Raw genomic sequence first — 14,866 nt, 5'->3', positions numbered from 1 at the left:
CACCCCTGGTATTTCGGTTTTATTCATTCACATTCTATAAACACAAACATGTTCACTTTAGTCATCATGTAGAGAAACAAAACCATGATTTACATGTTCTGTCACTTCCCATGGAAAGATGGGACTGTGAATTCTCACTTCCTCTAGCTAAGTGTTCTAGCCGTTTTCTCCTGTACCTCATATTTGTTTTCCTAAACCCCTTGCTGTCAATGTGTTATCATTTGAGTCCTCACGACATGGTTTGCACTTCCTGCCAGTCAACACGCTTGGCACAAACTGAGCTGCCACTCTTCCCCAGGCCCTGTAAATTTGACTAAAGCCACTCTTGTCTGGCTGTTTCAAACCTATCCCTGGCTTGGTGAGTCATCTCTGGCTGCCCCTTCAAAGAGCCATGATGAGTCATAAAGATGCACCATGGGCCATATCTCTGTAGTGATGTCAATCCCACCCGCCCCTGACCACACCACTTTCCCCTCTGAGTTGCCTGCTCTACCTCAGAGAGAGTGGGGAGTAGTAGTAGCCTAGGTGTTGGATAGGGTATGGAAGCTAGGAGGAGAGTAGAAAAGTGTGGCGGTATGGTTGGGTTGTTAGCAGCCAGTTAGCCTTGTGATAGAGGTGACTCAGCTAGCTGGGCTATGGACAACCAATCTAGCTAATGCACTGAAGAATGGAGAGGTGAGTCAGATTGCCAGCTAGCAACAATATTTAGCGCTCCTCTGATGCATGGCGCTTCAGCACTCCCAGAGAGACTGCACTGCAGTGTTGTGTCTCTGGATGGAAGCAGGCAAATTTATCAATTTGGGTTGTTATAAAAACAAAGTGTGTTACTTCCCCTGGAATGCTGAAGTCACCTCAGCTTTGCACGTGTCGGAAAGCCATGATAATTACGTTCAGCACCAACCAGCCACTTTTCACTCCAGAGAAATGAGTATCTGCATCACTGTCTGGAGGCTGAATGTAAGAAATCTGAGGAGGCTATTTAAGTGAATGAGGTTTATTATCAAAATGACCATACAAATTCAGCAAATATTTGAATATGAATGGGTATACAGAGATCATGAAACTGCATGATGTTTCTCTAGTAGGTCCAGAACAAGTTCAGACACAAACTAATTCCACCTAAAGAATCCCAACAGATTACTGTATTACAATTTACAATCAAAGCTATGGTATATGAAAAGTACCAGATTACTGCACAGTTACATTTACATTTAGACTTTCATCAATACTGAATTGGTGAATCACAAATACATCCGCTACATCTATAGTTAACTAATTAACAATAAGGTTGCGTACATTTATATTGTGCTTCAGATTCAATTGCCTGTTAGGGTAACTCACCTACTGCCATGCCTGTGCTGAAAATACATGTTGTAGGTCTTTTACAGTACCTCTTGTGTATCTTATACAATGAAATGCCACACGCTGAGAAATAACAATTGAGAGTGAATCTACATTTGCTGTGAGTGTCATTCTGTATCACATGGTCACAACTTATAACTATTATCTGTAAATACTACCACATAAGAGCAATTGCGGGGTGATAGTTTAAAACACTTTGGAATCTCATCTTAATGACACTGATTTCGCCCTGATAAATTACTGTAGTCACTCATTAGACACTAAAACATTCACCAATGATGCAATCAGACATTGTTAACACCCAGATAACAAATCAATATGTACTCTACTCCACATTTTCCCAAAACCTAAGCACAGCTGATGTCATTTCAAGATTTGTGATGTTACAATACAATGTTAAACAAGTATGATCACTTCAAGAAAGTTAATTCACTTACATTTGTGAAGAACAACAACTAATGATATATTGAGGTTTTCTCTAAAGCACAGCAGGCTTGATCAGATACTGTCTAATTTGTACATTGTGTGTTGTGATTTTGGTCTATATGGTATGTCTAATTTAATTTGAAGCGTTTCTACCTTCATCCACTGCAGCATACTTGACCCTCATCTACATCACTATAGTATTTTATAAGAAACGCTCTGTCTACACTTCGTACAGTATTTCTTTCATGTTAAACAACTTTCTCATTAATTGACAATATAGGATCCCCGTCACAGGAAGGTTACAAAGACAAAGGGCTTTTGTTCGACATTGCAGCCGACAGTGCAGGCGACTGACGACTGATCTACAACTAATTTAAATAACTACTCATTATTATTTGTAAATCAGTCAGTCAACATTTACCCACAATGCATCATGGATTCTATGCTTTTGAACTCTGCCTGCCTGCCCTGCTGCTGCAGCTGAAACAGCCACGTAAACTGTTTTTTTCCCTCTGTGACATTTTCCCTCACAGTTTGGTCTCAGTGAGTAATCAGCTATTCTCTCACATTCAAAACACAATTTTTTTTTAAACAGTGACGTGGTGGCCTTTATCCAAAGATAACGCCAATCCTCCCTATTCTGTGTCCACTGTCTCTCACTTCATAGGCAGCGTCTTTTCAAAGCATTGAACAAACTGCGCTCATGCCAGCCTGTTTTCTTTTTTAAAATCCATTTTGTGCCTCTGGTTACAGAGTAGAACCATATAGAACGCAGCCCGCATGCTCTCCCCCACTCACATGCTGAGGCTACACCAGGCCGGTCTGCATGTGGACATGTAAAGGGTAGGGGTGGTAAAGGAGGGGGGGCTGTGCTGCCTGGGGAATGTAGTAGCTGCTGAATATGGGGTCAGCCATGTACGGCGCAGGCTGGTAGAAGCAGGTGACGTTGGCAGTGTTTGGAATGGCATTCTGTTCCCCCAGCACCCTCAGAGCCAGGACAGTGATCATATTGAGTGTCTGCCTCCTCTCATGTCCCATCAGACACACTGTACTCTCATCTATCACCCGACGCAGGGTCATCAGATAGTCATACTTGCTCGTCTCCTCGTCGCCAACAAAGTGGCAGCGCAGGTAGGCCTCGATCTTGCACTGCTGCTCGCTGGGGTCAGGAAAGTCAATAAAGAAGCGGGAGCACATGTAGCGCTCTAGGGACTTGATCTCTGTCTCACTGGCTGGCCTGAAGTTCCTCACCAGCAGGTCACTGTACTTCAGAAGTCCACCTCCTCTGATCTCCTCTGGGTTATGGGTGGCAATGAGTCGGAAGCGCAGGTGATCCATGGCTTGCTCAAAGTCCCCGTACATGCACTCTGCTACCACAGTGATGCTGGCCTTGTCCTTTGGGGCCGAGCTTGCCCCTGCCCCTGGCCCTGGAAAGACCGTGGTTGTCTCTGGTGGCCCTGGTTCCTGAGCAGCAGCAGGCTCAGACTCTGGGACTCTGTCCCCTATGGTTTGAAGGGACACTGATTCCTGAGTAGCTTCAGAGTCAGGAGGCTTTTTTGAATATTTCACCCTGACTATTTGTTCTATGGTGTGGGGTGATATGTTTTTATCCTGGGATGAAACAGCTGGAGTAAGGTGATCTGTGAGTGTTTTAGTGCTCTCTGAGTTCCTCCGTCTGGACCCTGATGAGGTTGAATAATGGCCTTGATCAGTGTCTAATAGAGAGGGATTTGGTTGTATTGTTGGGAGTATTTCTATAGGCTCAAACAGCTGTGTTGTAAGATCTGACAAATCTTTTAACAAAGACCATTTTTCAGGGAGTGATGAAGTGCTGCTGAACTTTCGTGACATCTTCCTTAGAGGTTTAGGTGAGGGGCAAAAGTCAGGGACAATTTCCTTGGACGTGTAACAGGTTTTCTTGGCTGGGGGAAGGAATGAATGTTCAAGGTGTAAGTTTTGTGTGACAGCAGTGCAGTCTTGGGATGTGGATTGAGGCATCACTTGAAGTTGAGCTTGCTCTTGCAGTGCTGAGTTCTCTGTGAGCAACATGCGGGATGGATTGATGTCTTTTGACTCAGAAATCAGTGACTCCTCTGTGTTACTTTGAGGGTTTACAGATACATTTGGCACCAGAGGTTCCATCTTGTCTGTCAATGTTTTGGAGGATATAACTGAGAGGTAATCTGTATTCTGAACAAATTGTATTTTTACTGTATCAACCGTTACCACCTCCTCTTCTACCTCTTCCTCATCCTCTAGAGATCCCAGGTCTAGCTCTGCTCTCTCTATCACTTTCTGTTCCTCTTGCTTTCCAGTTGCATGCACATCCATTGGATGCAATGATTCTTCCTCTTGAACAGTAACCTCTTCACTGTGGCACGGACTGTCAGCAAAGTGTGTCATCATTGAGTCATTGTCTTTATCTTCTTTTAGATTCTCAGAGGTGGAAGGGTACTGGGGTTCCATTATGGTTTTCTCTGCCCCTCTATCCAGCTGTAACACATTGCCATTGTGTAACTCCAATCCCTCACACTGACCCCCTTGCCTCCTCTCAGTCTCCCAGTATGACTCCAGCATACGGTCCAATATAATCTGGAAGGAGTCCACACTGAATTCAAACTGTCGTCGCAGGGAACTTACGAACCTGAGCCCCACAGTCTTACCCCTGTTATTGGACAGTGAGATTAGGCTCCAGCGGTCGTGCTCATTGAAGACCTTGACCATCTTCTGCACGTAGGCCTCCTTCATGGTGAGGCAGGTGATCTTGCGTCTGTTGACCCCGCGGGGAAGGAGGTCACGCAGGCTGCCCAGCACCACCTCCTTGATGACCTGGAAGTCCTCCTGTCTGGGCAGCTCCACTCCAAAGATGATGTCCAGGTCTCTGTAGCCCGTGCCGTTGTCCCTGACCATCACATAGCTGGCGGTGGATCCGTTGAGGCGGATGTCCCTGACCCTGATCTCCCTCTCCACCAGCCGGTCCTTCACTACGTGGATGATGTCCTTGGGTCTCACCTCCAGGGTGGGGAAGTTCCCTCTGCCGTGGATGGGGATCACCTCTGTCAACACCTGGTCCAGAGTTTGGACTTGCTCCAGGGTCAAGTTGTGGAATCTTCTATCCATTTGGAGCTCCATTAACTTGGGTTTACCTGAAAAAGGACACAATATTGTATTTGGAAGAAGCTGGGTAATTTCATGCCACAAAATGTGTGTGTTCAATGGGAAGCATTCTAATGCATTTTACAACAAGTGAAGAAATACTACTATCATTCATTCACATTGAGTTCAGGGGATGTCAATGTCAACTCTGAAACACAAGAGACACCAAAGGCACAGATTGCACCATTAAAAACTAAAACAGCTGTGTTGCTACTACTAAGCATAAGATAGTGCCTCAGCGGGATACAAGGCACCATTTATGGAATATGCTGTAGCATGCCTCCTCCAACTCACAAACCTTGCCAGTTACTGTCACACATGTACATGTGAATTAGATCTCCCCCACTCACATGCACACAGGGGGGTGGAAGATGTAAAATGAAAAATTAAACAGGAAGGTAACCAGTTTGGAACTTCCTCTCAGAGGAGATGTATTATGACTGAGCAAACCTTGTCCTTGTTGTCCTTGTTTGCACAAGATCCTCTGATCCAATGGTTTAATTTTTAACTGCATAATTTTTGTATTTTAAACTTAGTGATAAATGAACTCATTGAATAATAAATACTCTTGTCTATAAACAAATCAATAAGGCTACGTAAACATTTGAAAATGATATCCCACAAATCAGATTAGCTTGATGAAGGCTACTTTGAAAGATTTAACATGAACAGTGGTGGGAGGTCAACAGCTGGGGTATGTATAGGATACTTTCCCAAAAGCTCCAAAAGTTTGCATGGACAGTTCTTATGGAATCCATCAAGTACTAAAATAATAGTCGCATGCTGCAGAATGTTGGTCTCATGTGCAACCCCTTCTCGCCCGCGCGCCTGCTCCCACTCTTTAGATAAGACCGTATGAGTCATACAGTCACTGAATAAAGCACCCCTCGCCGCGTCTTCTGGATTTTCTGCATGCGTGTAAAAACCATCATCGCCACTTCACACATATTCCCATTGTTGTATATTTTAGATTTATGCTATACAAATATGGTATATCAAGCAGGGAGTGCTGTTGTTGATAATCAGAATCGATCTAGTAAAATATTGCGTAGTCTATCAATCTGTTCTCTTGAGTTTTTATTTTATTTTACAGTCATTATTAGCCTATAACGACTCATCGACATAATGCCGCATGTGCACAGTCTATGCAATTTCCCTAAATAATATTTACAAAACCGTTATTATTAGCCTAGGAAACACTCACATAACACTGAATAGACAATGTACGTAGATAACATAAACATGATTAACAACAGCTAAATATATTATTGAACAGAAACTAATAAAGTATACAAAATAAAACATTTTGGTGAGTTTAGCCTACACCTCTTCTCCCACGTCTTCACCTGATGCAATATTGTTAGATATAATTTACACACTGGCCAACATTGTTTGCTATTAAATATTTACACACTGGCTAACATTGTTTGCTATTATTTAATCCATCCATGGACAATGCAAATCATTAGCCTATCAAATGTGCATTTGTTTGTGATCCATTTACATTCAAAATGTATAAAACACAAACCTTATGTATTTCAAAATTGATGATCATACAATTAAATAATTGACTTTAGCCTACTCACCTGACTGCTGAATGAAAGGGTAGAACTTAGCCAAAGTATTGTGAGAAAAACAACAATAAGTGATATCCAACAGGTTTAATTGGGATCTCCGAGCGAAGACACAGTTCGCTATTATCGTGAGAAGCTGTAGGTTCGCTTTGCAACAAGACAGTGGTGCTGAAACAAACTGAAGTTCTACCACGTACTGTTTTCTCTCAACTGGGAGCGTAATCTAGTTTCCATGGCAATCTGGCGTCACGACTTTACGGTAACAAAAATATGCTGTCTTCATTATGGGATTATCTATCAATCAATCAATCAATCTACAGTATATATACAAAAGTATGGGGACGCCCATTCAAATGAGTGGATTCGGCTACTGCTAGATCTGCCCGGGTCAACTGTAAATGCTGTTATTGTGAAGTGGAAACATCTAGGAGCAACAACGGCTCAGCTGTGAAGTGGTAGGCCACACAAGCTCACAGAATGGGACCGCCAAGTGCTGAAGCACATAGCGAGTAAAAATCGTCTGTTCTCGGTTGCAACTCAGTACCGAGTTCCAAACTGCCTCTGGAAGCAACGTCAGCATAATAACTGTTCGTTGGGAGCTTCATGAAATGGGTTTCCATGGCCGAGCAGCCGCACACAAGCCTAAAATCACCATGCGCAATGCCAAGCGTTGGCTGGAGTGGTGAAAAGCTCGCCGCCATTGGACTCTGGGGCAGTGGAAACGCGTTCTCTGGAGTGATGTTTCCATCTGGCAGTCCGACGGACAAATCTGGGTTCTTAACAATACAGTATACAATGACATTCTAGACGATTCTGTGATTCCAACTTTGTGGCAACAGTTTGGGGAAGGCCCTTTCCTGTTTCAGCATGACAATGCCCCCGTGCACAAAGCGAGGTCCATACAGAAATGGTTTTTCGAGATCGGTGTGAAAGAACTTGACTGGCCTGCACAGAGCCCTGACCTCAACCCCATCGAACACCTTTGGGATTAATTGGAATGCCAACTGCGAGCCAGGCCTAATCGCCCAACATCAGTGCCCGACCTCACTAATGCTCTTGTGCCTGAATGGAAGCAAGTCCCCGCAGCAATGTTCCAACATCTAGTGGAAAGCCTTCCCAGAAGAGTGGAGGCTGTTATAGCAGCAAAGGGGGGACCAACTCCATATTAATGCCCACGATTTTGGAATGAGATGTTTGACGAGCAGGTGTCCACATACTTTTGGTCATGTAGTGTATCTATCTATCTATCGAAAGGATTCATACCCCTTGACTTATTCCAAAAAATTTTGTTACAGCCTGAATTCAAAATGGATTCAATATATACTTTTTTTTTACCCATCTACACGTAATACCCCATAATGTTAGCACATTTATAAAACAATAAAAACGGTATATATCACATTTACAAAAGTATTCAGACCCTTTACTCAGTACTTTGTCGGAGCACCTTTGGCAGCGATTTCAGCCTCGAATCTTCTTGGGTATGACGCTACAAGCTTGGCACACCTGTATTTGGGGAGTTTCTCCCATTCTTCTCTGCAGATCCTCTCAATATCCTCTCAGGTTGGATGAGGAGCGTCGCTGCACAGCTATTTTCAGATCTTTCAATAGATGTTCGATCGGGTTCAAGTCTGGGCTCTGGCTGGGCCACTCAAGGACATTCAGAGACTTGTCCCGAAGCAACTCCTTTGTTGTCTCAGCTGTGTCCTTAGCGTCGTTGTCCTGTTGGAAGGTGAACCTTCGCCACAGTCTGAGGTCCTGAGCGATCTGGGGCAGGTTTTCATCAAGGATCTCTCTGTACTTTGCTCTATTCATCTTTCTCTCAATCCTGACTAGTCACCCAGTCCCTGCCGCTGAAAAACATCCCCACAGCATGATGCTGCCACTACCATGCTTCACCGTAGGAAATGGTGCCAGGTTTCCTCCAGACGTGACTCTTGGCATTCAGGCCAAATAATTCAATCTTGGTTTCATCAGACCAGAGAATCTTGTTTCTCATGGTCTGAGAGTCTTTAGGTGCCTTTTGGCAAACTCCAAGCGGGCTACCATGTGCCTTTTACTGAGGAGTGGCTTCCGTCTGGCCACTCTACCATGAAGGCCTGATTGGTGGAGTACTGCAGAGATGGTTGTCCTTCTGGAAGGTTCTCCCATCTCCACAGAGGAACTGGAGCTCTGTCAGAGTGACCATCGGGTTCTTGGTCACCTCCCTGACCAAGGCCCTTCTCCCCCGATTGCTCAGTTTGGCCCGGGAGGCCAGCTGTAGGAAGAGTCTTGGTGGTTCCAAACTTCTTCCATTTAAGAATGATGGAGGCCACTGTGTTCTTGGGGACCTTCAATGCTGCAGACATTTTTTGGTACCCTTCCCCAGATCTGTGCCTCGACACAATCCTGTCCCGGAGCTCTACGGACAATTCCTTCGACCTCATGGCTTGGTTTTTGCTCTGACATGCACTGTCAACTGACAGGTGTGTGCCTTTCCAAATAATTTCCAATCAATTGAATTGACCACAGGTGGACTCCAATAAAGTTGTAGAAACATCTCAAGGATGATCAATGGAAACAGGATGCACCTGAGCTCAATTACGAGTCTCATAGCAAAGGGTCTGAATACTTATGTAAAAAAGGTATTTGTTTTTTATTTTTAATAAATGTGCAAAAATGTAAAAAATACTGTTTTTGCTTTGTCATTATGGGGTATTGTGTGTAGATTGAGGTAAAAAAAAAAAAAAAACGTTTTAGAATAAGGCTGTAACGTAACAAAATGTGGGTAAAGTAAAGGGGTCTGAATACTTGCTATATACAGCAATAGTTGAATAGGATGACATTGACTAGAATAAGGTATTTACATATGAAATGAGTAACACAGTATGTAAACATTATTAAAGTGACTAGTGTCCCATTATTAAAGTGACCAGTGATTCTATGTCTATGTACATAGGGCAGCAGCCTCTTAGGTGCAGGGTTGAGTAACCGGTTAGTAGCCGGCTAGTGACAGGGTGGAGGCCGGCTAGTGATGGCTATTTAACAGTCTGATGGCCTTGAGATAGAAGCTGTTTTTCAGTCTCTCGGTCCCAGCTTTGATGCACCTGTACTGACCTCGCCTTCTGGATGATAGCGGGGTGAACAGGCAGTGGCTCAGGTGGTTGAAGTCCTATGATCTTTTTGGCCTTCCTGTGACATCGGGTGCTGTAGGTGTCCTGCAGGGCAGGCAGTGTGCCCCCGGTGATGGGTTGGGCAGACCGCACCACCCTCTGGTGAGCACTGCGGTTGCAGGCAGTGCAGTTGCCATACCAGGCGGTGATACAGCCCTACAGGATGCTCTCAATGGTGCATCTGTGAAAGTTTGTGAGGGTCTTAGGGGCCAAGCCACATTTCTTCAGCCTCCTGAGGTTGAAGAGGCACTGTTGTGCCTTCTTCACCACACTGTCTGTGTGGGTGGACCATTTCAGATTGTCAGTGATGTGTACGCCGAGGAACTTGAAGCTTTTCACCTTCTCCACTGCGGCCCCGTCGATGTGGATGGGGGAGTGCTCTCTCTGCTGTCTCCTGAAGTCCACGATCAGCTCCTTTGTTTTGTTGATGTTGAGGTAGAGGTTATTTTCCTGGCACCACTCCGCCAGGGCCCTCACCTCCTCCCTGTAGGCTGTCTCGTCATTGTTGGTAGTCAGGCCTAGTACTGTTGTGTCTTCTGCAAACTTGATGATTGAGTTGGAGGCATGCGTGGCCATGCAGTCATGGGTGAACAGGGAGTACAGGAGGGGGCTGAGCACGCACCGTTGTGGGGCCCCTGTGTTGAGGATCAGTGTAGTGGAGGTTTTGTTTCCTACCTGCACCACGTGGGGGCGGTCCGTCAGGAGGTCCAGGACCCAGTTGCACAGGGCGGGGTTCAGACCCAGGGCCCCAAGCTTAATGATGAGCTTGGACAGGTACTATGGTGTTGAACGCTGAACTGTAGTCAATGAACAGCATTCTTACATAGGTATTCCTCTTGTCCAGATGGGATGGGGCAGTTTGCAGTGCGATGGCGATTGCATCGTATGCAGATCTATTGGGGTGGTATGCAAATTGAAGTGGGTCTAGGGTGTCAGGTAAGATGGAGGTGATATGATCCTTAACTACCCTCTCAAAGTACTTCATGATGACAGAAGTGAGTGCTTCGGGGCGATAGTCATTTAGTTCAGTTACCTTTGCTTTCTTGGGTACAGGAACTATGGTGGACATCTTGAAACAAGTTGGGACAGCAGACTGGGATAGGGAGAGATTTAATATGTCCTTAAACACTCCAGCCAGCTGGTCTGCGCATGCTCTGAGGACGTGGCTAGGATAGAGTGTAGGATAGTCTTATGAGAGTTTATGTTATAGGGAAATTGCACTCCTCCAGGATTGGTGAATAAAGGCCTCAGTATCATTTAGGGGTGAGTGAGCAGACATTCATAGAGCAGAGCAGGAGGAGCTTGGGAGGTATGCACTGGCTGCCGCAAAGAGGGTGAATATTATATCAGACAGAGGGTGAGTCATCCCCTCGCTCACTGCCGGGATCCAGAGAGGCAAACCTAATCATCAATCAAGCTTGATCACTGCCCACTCCCCAGTTATGCCACTGCAAGCACAGCTTGTCTGTGAGGAGAACCCCCAGCCCTAACCTGATTGGATTGTCTCTGCACTGACATACCACCAGAGATAAGGGATAGAGGGAGGAATAGGCTGTGCACATAATAGATAGCAATATTGTGGTAAATGTAATAATCCAGAATAATTTTCAATTACAGAACTTTACACGTCCATTCAGACATCCACTGACAGAAATAAAATCGTTATTCTTTTTTGGGGGTTGTTAGTGACGTCAAATGCAACGCACAGAACGCACCCCATGAACATGTGATGGTGACGTCATTCTATTTGGTAGTGTAGCCGGAAGTATCAACGAGAGTAAAATTTAAATTAGAAAAGCGAGTGTTGCATTACGTCTAAATCGAGAAGAATAAGAGCAATAACAATACATTAATTATTGGACCATCAAGGAGCCTACCAGCATGTCGAATATGGAGAGTATCCTTTCGAGAGTGTTAGCTAGCTACGCGAGGCATGAAAATGCCACCAGGAAATATAGCTAGACAAGGAAAGTCTCTTGTTTAGTTCACGATAAAGCCTCGTCTGAATATGATTTTAAAAGCCATATATAGATATAGCTATCAGGTTTAGATTTGTATTCAAGCTTAAAGTTTATACTTGGATTGCTTGGTGACAAAGGTAAACGCTTGTTTGCTATTATTGATATTGTAACGACATCTTCCAAAGTAGGCATAATCTATAAATACACAACCAGTTTAGTAAACAATTTTACTAGTCTGAAGACACCCAGTGCCTAGTAGCATGGCTGGCATTTACAGTTTATTCACATGACTACATCACTGGTCTTTTTGTTCTGTAGTGGGAGCACGTCACCATCGAGTAAGGTTTGTTTGTAAAGAGGGTACGAAGAAAGGGACACAAATACTGAAAATGTGGGTTTAATTTATGTATGACAATTTTGAAACAGTCTTTAACTTCCCATCACAGAGCATCTCTTCAATCTCAAGTTTTCAGCCAAAGAACTGCAACGAAACTCTAAAAAATGTGACAAAGAGGAAAAGGCAGAGAAGGCAAAAGTCAAAAAAGTAAGTAGGCCTTTTACCTCATTAGTCAATCCCCCAATCACCTCACCTTAACTCTGAACATATCAACAGTGAATATGTAGGGATACTGAACCTTTATCCTCGCCATAGGCTATCCAGAAAGGAAATGTGGAAGTGGCACGGATCCATGCGGAAAACGCCATCAGACAGAAGAATCAGTCAGTCAACTTCCTTAGGATGAGCGCTCGGATCGATGCAGTGGCTTCCAGGGTCCAAACAGCAGTCACAATGAACAAGGTGCAGTTGTTATACATACCTATGCCCTACGAGACTTCACACAGCGACATTCTTGTTTTGTAGATAAATAGTTGTTCACACTTTACAACACTTAATACATTGGTTTGGATGTTCAAAATGGAGACACTGATTCTGCTTAAGATGGTTCCACACTTTTACTTTGGAGGGAAAATGTGGTACAATGTCTGTGAAAGTGCAAGGTAACTACAGCAATAACTGCTGTGTCCAACCAGGTACCTTTCTATTTAAGTAATGTTGGTTAATTCTACAGGTCACTAAATCTATGGCTGGAGTGGTGAAAGGCATGGATGCCACGCTGAAGAGTATGAACCTGGAGAAGGTAACGTGTGTATTTTTGTATTTTATTAGGATTCCCATTAGCTGTTCCGAAACCAGCAGCTACTCTTCCTGTGTTCCACACAAAACATGAAACATGACACGATACAGAACATTAATAGACAAGAACAGCTCAAGGACAGAACTACATACATTTTAAAATGTCACACACAGCCTACATATCAGTACACAAAATATCTAGGTCAAATAGGGGAGAGACTTTGTGCCGTGAGGTGTTGCTTTATCGTATTTTTTATCCAGGTTTTGCTGTTCACTTGAGCAATCACAGATGGAAGGGAGTTCGGTGTGATCATGGCTGTGTGTGTGCACGCTCATAATGCTCAGTCAAATACAGCTATTTGATAGGTGTCACTCTTTTTAGATGGTATACATCTTATTATGTTTTTCACAATCTGAGAGGGAAATTGGGTAAGGAATGTCTCATCTCTCTAGATCTCAGGCCTCATGGACAAGTTTGAGCATCAATTTGAGACGTTGGATGTGCAGACAGCCCAAATGGAGGACTCCATGAGTAGCACAACCACCCTTACCACACCACAGGTAATAATGCTTGTGTCTGTGCTCCTGCTAGACAGACCTTTGGTCTTTGACCAGATTTGTGGCCTTTGATCTTGAAGTCTGTAACAGTAAATACACACGTGCAGATCATGACGAGATACATTTATTGTGATTAGTTTATTCTGCTCTGTTCACAATCAATGGAGGTTAATGGTCAGTGAAATTTACATTTACATTTTTAGTCATTTAGCAGACGCTCTTATCCAGAGCGAGTTACAGGAGCAATTAGGGTTAAGTGCCTTGCTCAAGGGCACATCGACAGATTTTTCACCTAGTCGGCTCGGGGATTAGAACCAGCGACCTTTCGGTTACTGGCACAACGATCTCAACTACTAAGCTACCTGCCGCCCCACACGTGTGTTTCAGAATCAAGTGGATTCACTAATGCACGAATTGGCTGATGAAGCAGGGTAAGTATTCCTCATTTTGTGGTTTTCTCTATTCTTTAAAAAACGTGTATATAAAGGAGGGAAATGTAATGTATAGCAATTTGTGTGTCTGTTTCTTTGTTTAGTTTGGACCTGAACATGGAGCTCCCACAGGGGCATACTGGATCAGTGGGCACCAGCGTAGCATCAGCAGAGCAGGTACAGAAACAGGCCCTGAACAAGAGCCATTATATACCCTACCACACTTTCAATTGTCAACTGAACAGGATCTTTAAAATGAATGATTGGGATAATAGAGCAATGATAACAATGATAACATTGCTGATATTATTATTGTAGCTGTGCCTCGGGCTTGCAGAAATTGCCCTCAGCCCCACCCCGCCCCCTTCTTACACAATGAAAAAGTTATGTTTTTAGAGATGTCTGACTTACTGCATCTGCAACAACATTAACGCCAGTTTTCTTTGGTTCTCAGGATGAACTGTCTTCAAGGCTTGCCAAACTCCGAGACCAAATGTAAAGGAAGAACTCAGTCTGAGACCTCAATGCATGGCCTGAACTGGCCTAAACTGGATAATGTCTTTGTCTCTCATTTGGTTTCTCTTTAAATATCTATCTTCTTTGAGAGCCTTGCCCTTGGGTCCTTATTGGTGTTCGAAATGTACTATTTTATATAGAGAGTATCAAGGTACAGGAATATAGGCCACCAGCCTACTAACACAGACTTATTGGTTATGGAAAATTCATGAATTTTTGAAATATATTATAACTGGGATGGTTGCATCTCCAACTGATGCTTTTGGTATGTCTTTTTTTCTTGTGTTGTAGTTTGGCAGACCTCTCTTGTGTCTTTAAAGGAAACTGCAATGTTATTTCATGCGTTTCTTTCTGGTGTGCCTCCATTTACCCATTTCCTCATAAGATATTTTATTCACATGAATAATTGTGTAAAAAAAGTTTTATATATTCTCCTATCCTGTATCAGAACGACATGGTTTTATGAAGAGATTGGTTGGTTGATTCTTACATTTGATAACAGAGTTTTTTTTTTTTTTCTGGATATTAGATAATATAATTTTATAACACTTTTAGCCTCTTGTACCATGTACCTTTTTCAGTCTCATTTCCATGT

At 43.6% G+C, this 14,866-nt stretch overlaps 2 protein-coding genes across 2 annotated transcripts; one reads left to right on the top strand and one right to left on the bottom strand.

Annotated features, from left to right (window-relative positions):
- Window positions 1-978: 978 nt before the first annotated feature.
- On the bottom strand, window positions 979-6,771 carry LOC121573709. Its single transcript, XM_041885885.1, has 2 exons — window positions 6,531-6,771; window positions 979-4,934 (listed from the first exon to the last, which is right to left on the bottom strand). Exon 2 carries the CDS (start codon window positions 4,918-4,920, stop codon window positions 2,596-2,598), a length of 2,325 nt encoding a protein of 774 aa, XP_041741819.1. The 5' UTR covers window positions 4,921-4,934; window positions 6,531-6,771; the 3' UTR covers window positions 979-2,595.
- Window positions 6,772-11,394: 4,623 nt separating this feature from the next.
- Window positions 11,395-14,529, top strand: LOC121573707 (charged multivesicular body protein 1b-like). Its single transcript, XM_041885882.2, has 8 exons — window positions 11,395-11,567; window positions 12,078-12,175; window positions 12,284-12,430; window positions 12,702-12,770; window positions 13,220-13,327; window positions 13,712-13,755; window positions 13,860-13,932; window positions 14,210-14,529. Exons 1-8 carry the CDS (start codon window positions 11,552-11,554, stop codon window positions 14,252-14,254), a joined length of 600 nt encoding a protein of 199 aa, XP_041741816.1. The 5' UTR covers window positions 11,395-11,551; the 3' UTR covers window positions 14,255-14,529.
- Window positions 14,530-14,866: the final 337 nt, after the last annotated feature.

Source organism: Coregonus clupeaformis, chromosome 9 (genome assembly GCF_020615455.1).
Source record: "Coregonus clupeaformis isolate EN_2021a chromosome 9, ASM2061545v1, whole genome shotgun sequence".
NCBI lineage: Eukaryota > Metazoa > Chordata > Actinopteri > Salmoniformes > Salmonidae > Coregonus > Coregonus clupeaformis.
This window is presented reverse-complemented; position numbering and strand designations above follow the sequence as displayed.

Bases quoted from the DNA above. Each gene is read 5' to 3' on its own strand.
- LOC121573709 (XM_041885885.1), bottom strand. From the start codon at position 4,920: ATGGAGCTCCAAATGGATAGAAGATTCCACAACTTGACCCTGGAGCAA.
- LOC121573707 (XM_041885882.2), top strand. The intron at 12,771-13,219 runs GTAACGTGTGTA...TCATCTCTCTAG, and splicing joins AGAGTATGAACCTGGAGAAG to ATCTCAGGCCTCATGGACAA. The intron at 13,933-14,209 runs GTACAGAAACAG...TTTGGTTCTCAG, and splicing joins GCGTAGCATCAGCAGAGCAG to GATGAACTGTCTTCAAGGCT.